The sequence below is a fragment of the Crocuta crocuta genome, unplaced genomic scaffold (assembly GCF_008692635.1).
Source record: "Crocuta crocuta isolate KB4526 unplaced genomic scaffold, BGI_CrCroc_1.0 scaffold443, whole genome shotgun sequence".
NCBI classification, from domain to species: Eukaryota; Metazoa; Chordata; class Mammalia; order Carnivora; family Hyaenidae; genus Crocuta; species Crocuta crocuta.
In genome coordinates, this window is record NW_027529446.1 from 1,397,010 (window position 1) to 1,403,975 (window position 6,966).

Sequence of the window (6,966 nt, forward strand, 5' to 3'; positions counted from 1 at the left end):
CTCCCGTGAGACCCGCCATCATTTGAGTCGGCTCCAGCGGCAGGACGGGGGCACACCGCCCACTCCGGGCGACCCGAACGCCCAGTTCCAGGCCTCCTCGCAGCAATGTTTGCCCATTTTTATTTCAGATCTGGTTTTGTAGAAGGTGGTGCACGGGCGGAGAGGGAGTACAGGTCTGGCTCCCCTCCTCCCGCCTCCCGCGTGCGCACCGCGAACGGCAGGGCCTCACGTGATGCGGGCCCTTCTCCGTGTTAACGGAGATACGTCACATAACTCCCCGCCCACGTAAAACGTATGTTTAGTAGCTCTTAATACGTTCACAGGGTTACGCAGCCGCACCTGTTCACGGGCTTACTCACTCACGTGGACTCACACCCCGCGTGGCCTCTCGTGTCTGGTTCCCTCCCTGAGCCTCGTGTGTTCAGGGACCGTCCGTGGGGCGGCGGGTGTGGGCGCCTCGCTCCTGCTTGAGGCCGAGGGACATGTGCGTGTGCGGTAGACACACCTAAGGGATATGGGCGTGCGCGGTGGACACACTGCTGCTCTAAGGGTGGACATTTGTTCCCACCTTAGGCTGTTGTGACTCTCGCTCCTGTAAACGTGCGCACACAGGTTTGGTGCAGGCGGCGTCTTCACCCCGCTCCACCCAGGAGCAGAGTCACTGGCTGCTTCACAGCTACAGTCCATCCCTTCTCTCCCTGCTCTCTTCGTCGCCAGCCTGACATTTGCCATCAGAGTGATCCTTTGGAACCCAAGGCACCTTGTCAGAACCTTCTGGCGGCCACCCACAGTGCTCAGACCCGAGCAGGTCCCTTCCCTTCTGTGAGCCTACTTGCCGGTCTCCCTGCCTCCGGCCCTTGGCACGTCCTGTACCTTGTGTCTGGGACACTCTTCCTGACCTTCACCCGCCAGCCTGCTCAGCTGACAGCGCGTCCTTTGTCTCCGCAGAGAAGCACCCCCAGCCCGGTGCCGCAGACCCGCGAGTCCTCCACGCTTGAAAAGCAGATGGGCGCTAGTGCGCACGGGGCTGGCGGCAAAGGCCCCGCCCCAGCTCCTGCAGGTTGGTGTGCTCCTCCTGCTGCTGGGCCCCTGCCCCGTCCCCTGCGGCCCGGCTGGCCCGCCGCCTCCCGGCCCTGGGGTCTGAGCTGCTCTAGGGGGTGCGGGCTTCTGTGGGCCTCCGCAGGTTTCGTGGCCCGCGGCATCCTGGCATAAATGACCTTGCTCTGGCTGTATTTCAGCCCGGAAGGTGGGCCCAGGTGACATCGTTGTCACGCCGCCGTGGGTGTTTCTGGCCCAGGGCTGGTTCCCCCTCAGAGAATGCCGGTGGTTGAGGCCATGTGTGCCGGCGGAGGCCCCGCGGACTTCCTGCACAGGCCAGGTGGCATTCTGTGGCCTGTTGGGTCTCTGCCGTCCTGTGCAGCTCTGTGGCACCAGAACCCCAGTGACCGTGTGTGGACTGGAAGGCGTGTGCCAGTGACACTTGAGACACCCGGCGCTAACCGCCGGACGCACTGGCTAGCCGGACTTTGCAGCCCTGTGCCAACACGCGGGCTGCCGGGCGGCCCTTCCCCGGGCAGGGAAAGGCCTGACCCTGGTGTCTGGCATGCCGGCTCCTCTAGCGCTAGGGACGGCTTCAGGGGGCCGTGCAGCCGGACCTCAGTCCGTGCAAGAACTTTCCCCACTCTCAGTGAGCCTCCTGGGGGCCCCAGCGTGCGCCTGCTGTCCCCCACATGCACAAGTGCAGGGAGCCCTGGGGACACCCAGGGCAGGGCAGGCATCTGTTGCACGGCCAAGCCCGGTTCACGGGTGCCTGTGTCCGGGCGCTTGAGGGAGCCGCATGCAGGGCAGGCTCGCGGGTGCTGGGCTCCCTCCCCAGCTCCACCTGCACAAGTGCCCTCGGCCCCTCTGGGCTGGGCTCCCCTGAGAAGCCCTGTCCTTTCCCGCAGGCTTCTACACGGGCTCGGTGGCCGTCAGCCCAGCGCCCCTGGCTTCCGGAGTCGAGCCCGGCGCCTTTGACGAGGTCCCCGGCCCGGGCGGCCTGTTCGCCAGCATGGGCTCTTGCGGCTCCACCCCACAGCACCCGCCCCTGCTGCCACAGCCCCGCGGCTCTGGCGCGGCCTCGCCCGCCCACCCGCTCTGCGCCAGCCCCCGGCTCAGCAGTGCCGCCCAGGGTCCCCTCTCTGATGGCAGCAAAGGGGACCTTCCATCTGAGGCCGGCTTCTCAGACCCTGAGGGCGAAGCCAAGCGGAGGATCGTCTTCACCATCTCGGCTGGCGGTGGCAGTGCTAAACAGTCGCCGCCCAGCAAGCCCAGCCCCCTGCCCACGGGCAGCCGTGGGGACAGTAGCCAGGGCCACGGCCAGGACAGCCGCAAGCGGGGCAGGAGGAAGCGGGCGGCAGCGGGGGCCCCCAGCCTGAGCTCAGGCGTGTCGCCCAAGCGCCGGGCCCTGCCGTCCGTGGCCGGCCTCTTCACGCAGTCTTCAGGGTCCCCCCTGAACCTCAACTCCATGGTAAGGCCGGGAACGGCTGGGAGTGGGGGCAGGGAGGGCGGGTTCCGTTCCCTGGCTGGCTGGGAGGCCTCGGCCCCGGGCCCCCAGGGCAGATGCGGGTGGGAGGGACCCAAGCACAGCCCTGGGTGTCGGTGCTCTGGGGGCCTGTTGACGGGCTCGTGCTGTGTCTGCTGGTCCCTCAGGTCAGCAACATTAACCAGCCTTTGGAAATCACGGCCATTTCGTCCCCCGAGAGCCTGAAGAGCTCCCCTGTCCCCTACCAGGACAGCGACCAGCCACCCGTCCTCAAGAAGGAGAAGCCCCTGAGCCAGACCAACGGGGCCCACTACTCCCCACTGACCTCGGATGAGGAGCAGGGCTCCGAGGACGAGCCGGGCAGCGCCAGGCAAGTGGGGCCGGGCAGGGCGGGCCTCGCGCAAGGAGAGGCTCGTGATCGGGCGGGGGACCTCCCAGGGCGCCGAGGACGGGCTGCATCCGGCTCCCGTTGCTGGGGGATACAGGGGTCATGACCCCTCAGCTGCCTTTCTCAGGTGGACGGTTTCCCCGGGTTGTTCACCGGTGTACTTGGTGAGAAGCCGCTCATGAAGGGCCTGGGCCGCCTTCCCACCTGAGACTCCGCACCCGGGGCCGGGCTGGCCACCTGGGCCTGGAGCCCCTGGGGCCGGGGCTGGTCTGTCGTGGCACACGCGTCACTCTGGGAACAGATGGAGGGGGCAAGGCGGCCGCGGCAGGAGCGGCTCGAGCAAGCCAAGCTCTGCGGTCCCGGGGAGCGCCGCACGCCCGGCGAGGCGGACCGTGGAGGCTGCTCTTCTGCAGCACGTAGGCCCCGCTGGGCCTGACTCGGAGCGCATGTCCTGGAGGCGACCCGGGGGCCTAGGGCGCATTCATGGAGTCGAGCAAGTGTCACTCGTCTCCATCGGAGAATGTTTTCACCCCGAAAAGAAGCCCCTTTATCAGCCACTCCCCACCCCTGCCCAGCTCCCACCATCCAGTCTCGTCTCTGTGGACAGGACTCCTCTGAGTGGGATCACGCAGGATGTGTCCTGTGTCTGGCTTCTGTCACTGCGCATGGTGTCCTCCGGGTCCCCCCGCCTGATGGCAGGTGGCGGGATGTCCTTCCTTTCTGGGGCTGGGTCCCACACCAGCGTGCGGATGGACACACTGTGTTTGTCATTCGTCCACGAAGGGACGCTGGGCTGGGTGTTGCTGGCTCGTAGTTAACGAGGACTGTTTTGCTGTGAAGTTTCACACACGTGTTTCTGTTTCAAAATGTTTTGTTTACCCAGAAGTAAAATTGCTGGGTCACGTTGTGGCTTTGTGTTTAGCCTTTTGAGGACCTGCCAGATGTTTGTCTGCAGCGGCCACCCCTTCTCTCGTTCTCCCAGCCATGCGTGGTTTTCCCACGCACTAGTTTTTCCGCGTTACTTGTGATCTTCTGGTTTTGCTGCCTGTATGTCTGTCTAGGGTTTTTTGTTTTTTTTTATGTTTGTTTTGAGAGGGGGAGAGAGAGAGACAGTGTGAGTGCAGGAGGGGCAGAGAGAGAGGGAGACACAGAATCCAAAGCAGCTCCAGGCTCTGAGTCGCCAGCACAGAGCCCGACGCAGGGCTCGAACCCACGAACCCTGGGGCCATAACCCGAGCTGAAGTTGGACCTCAACTGACTGAGCTGCCCAGGTGCCCCGACTGGTTTTGTTTTATACTGTAGTGGACATTCCTTTGGGCGCAGCGACTCGTGGTTGTGGGTTCCTTCTCCGTCCCCACTAACGTTGAGCGCCCTCTCGTGTGCCGTGTGGCCATTTGTGTGTCTTCAGAGAAAAGTCTCTTCAGGGGCTGTCTGTCCACGGCATCGTCACGTCATTTTTTATTAAGTTCTAAGAGTTCTTTACATACCCTGCAGGCCACCCTTTATCAGATGTCTGAGCTGAGAACGTTTCCTTCCGTTCTTTGGATTCTCCTTTCAGGTTCCTGTTGATGCTTTGAAGGGCGGAGGTGGATTCTGGTCCAGTCCCGTCTCCCTTCGTCCACCTCTGCTGCCTGCGCTTCTGGTTTCTCGTGCGGGCTAATTCATTCTGCTCCTCTTTTGCGGACCTAAGTTATGTTGTTAGAAGTTTCCCACTCGAGTGCTCTTCTTTTGTGTGGAGAATGTCAAACTTAGCAGTTCCAAATCCTTTCGGAAGTTTTCCCGCGTTCCTGGAGGGCGTGGCGCCCCTCAGGGCGTGCTCTGCCAACACCGACACATGCGGCACACGCTGCTCTGTGACCCGGGGTTTCTGCGGCACGTGCCGTGGGGCCCAGGTGGCCCTCCGGACATGAGGCAGCGCCTGCGCCAGAGCGGGCCCCGAGGTTGGACAAAGCTTCGGGGGCAAGTTCACACCGAGGGGGCCCCAGCAGGGACGGATGGGCATCTCCCTGTGAGGGGAGATGGCGCCCCTGTGCGCGAGCCCTCTGCCTCGGCCCTGCCACTGGTGGCGTCCTGCACGGCACGAGGGACCTGGTGGCCACAGTCCCTGTAAAGAGGTCTGGGGGCCGCGGGCTGTGTGCCGCCTGCCTCCCCGCCGCCCCAGGCAGCAGCGTGAACACAGGGCCCCTGCTGCGCAGACGGATTTCAAGTATCTGCCATCTGTTTTTTTTCTCGATAGAATTGAGAGAAAGATTGCCACAATCTCCTTAGAAAGCAGATCTCCTCCGAAAACCTTGGAAAACGGTGAGCAACTTTCCTCCACATCCTGTAATTCCCAGGCCAAGGGTGACTCCGCCCCAGGGTGTGGCCTTGACGCTTGGCCTCTAGAAATATTTCTGGCCAGTGTTGAATGCCACCTGCATGGACAGCGGGACCCGGAAAGCCGTCCCCACGGCTGCTGGTCCCAGCACTGCCGGCCAGCAGTGCCGTCCCTCCTGCTCGACCCAGGCTGGCATCTGACTCTGTGCGTGCACCCAGCTCCCCTCCCGTCACCCCGTCCGCCTGCTCAGCACCACCCGACCCACCCCCGGCAGGTCTGGTTGTGGACCGTAGCACACTTCTCTCGGGTGGAAGGGGTGGCTCTGAGCCCCCCGGCCCCTCAGAGGCCCCACACCTCACGGGCTTCACGTCTCCTCGGCAGGTGGTGGCCTGGCCGGGAGGAAGCCGACCCCTGCCAGCGAGCCCACCAACAGCAGCAAGTGGAAGTCCACCTTCTCACCCATTTCCGACCTCGGCCTGGCCAAGTGCGCCGACAGCCCGCTGCAGGCCGGCTCCGCCCTGAGCCAGAGCTCCCTGTTCACTTTCCGGCCCCCGCTGGAGGAGCCCGGCCCGGCTGACGCCAAGCTGGCTGCCCACCCCAGGAAGAGCTTTCCCGGCAGCCTGTCAGGGGCAGGCGGGCTGAGCCCAAGCGGCAACCCTCCCAACGGCTTCACCTTCAGCGGGGGCCTGGCCGCAGACCTCAGTTTACACAGCTTCAGTGATGGTGCTTCTCTCTCCCACAAGGCCCCCGAGGCGGCAGGCCTGGGCGCCCCCCTGAGCTTTCCCGCCCCCCGGGGCAAGGACGGCGCCGCAGAGCCCGGCCCCTTTGTGAACAAGAGGCAGCTGGACGGAGCAGGCGGCCCCAAGGGCAGGGAGGCAGGCGAGCCGGGCCCAGCGGCATGCGGGCCCCCGGACAAGGCCCCGCTGGCGCACGGCAAGCCGGGCAAGGGCCGGGACCGTGAGCCTGACCTGAAGAACGGCCACAACCTCTTCATTTCCGCCGCCGCCGTGCCCCCCGGGGGCCTCCTCAGCGGCCCGGGCCTCGCCACAGCGGCGTCCTCGGTGGCCAGCGCTGCCCCCTCCGCCCAGACGCACCGCCCCTTCCTGGGCACGTTTGCCCCCGGCCCGCAGTTCGCCCTGGGCCCCATGTCCCTTCAGGCCAACCTGGGCTCGTCTGTGCTGCAGTCCCTGTTCGGCTCCGTGCCGGCCGCCAGCCTGGTGCACGTCTCGTCCGCCGCAACCAGACTGACCAACTCGCACGCCATGGGCAGCTTTCCCTCCGGGGTGGCAGGCGGCGCAGTTGGAGGTAGGCGGACACGCGTCTCTCTCGTGTGACTCTTGGGTCCTGCGGGCCGCAGGCCGTCGCCGACGCCCTCCTGGACCGACGGGTTAATGACAACTGCTTTCCAGGTTCCCTTGCAGGGCCCCCTAACGGGCGAGAGGCTGTGCCCGCGTGCCCCCTCGGGTCCACTTTGCACCCGTCACCTCGTTCCTTTTCGTGAGCTGCAGATGCGCCTGTGGCGTGGGCAGAGCACTCACGCGTGAGTCGGCCTGGGTCAGGTCCCCGGGCCGTGACGGCGCCCCTTGTACCTTCGGGAGAGCTGGCGCCACGACTAGGGCTGTCTCGTCCCCGTGGAGGCCACCTGTCGGAGCTGACACGGCCCTGGGGCCGGGCGGCTGTGGGGGGCCGGCGCTGGGCGAGAGCCGGTGGCCGCAGCGCCTGCCGCCTGGGGGCACG

The 6,966-nt window shown here is 65.4% G+C and overlaps 1 protein-coding gene across 1 annotated transcript in view; it reads left to right on the forward strand.

The window, feature by feature from the left end:
• Positions 1 to 6,966, forward strand: part of DOT1L (DOT1 like histone lysine methyltransferase) — a 60,954-nt gene that overhangs the window by 51,044 nt on the left and 2,944 nt on the right. The window contains exons 26-31 of the mRNA XM_077760612.1: positions 949 to 1,060; positions 1,947 to 2,509; positions 2,692 to 2,894; positions 5,149 to 5,213; positions 5,611 to 6,534; positions 6,639 to 6,769. Coding sequence (XP_077616738.1) covers positions 949 to 1,060; positions 1,947 to 2,509; positions 2,692 to 2,894; positions 5,149 to 5,213; positions 5,611 to 6,534; positions 6,639 to 6,730 — 1,959 coding nt within the window. The 3' untranslated portion in view covers positions 6,731 to 6,769. The remainder of the gene's footprint in view (positions 1 to 948; positions 1,061 to 1,946; positions 2,510 to 2,691; positions 2,895 to 5,148; positions 5,214 to 5,610; positions 6,535 to 6,638; positions 6,770 to 6,966) is intronic.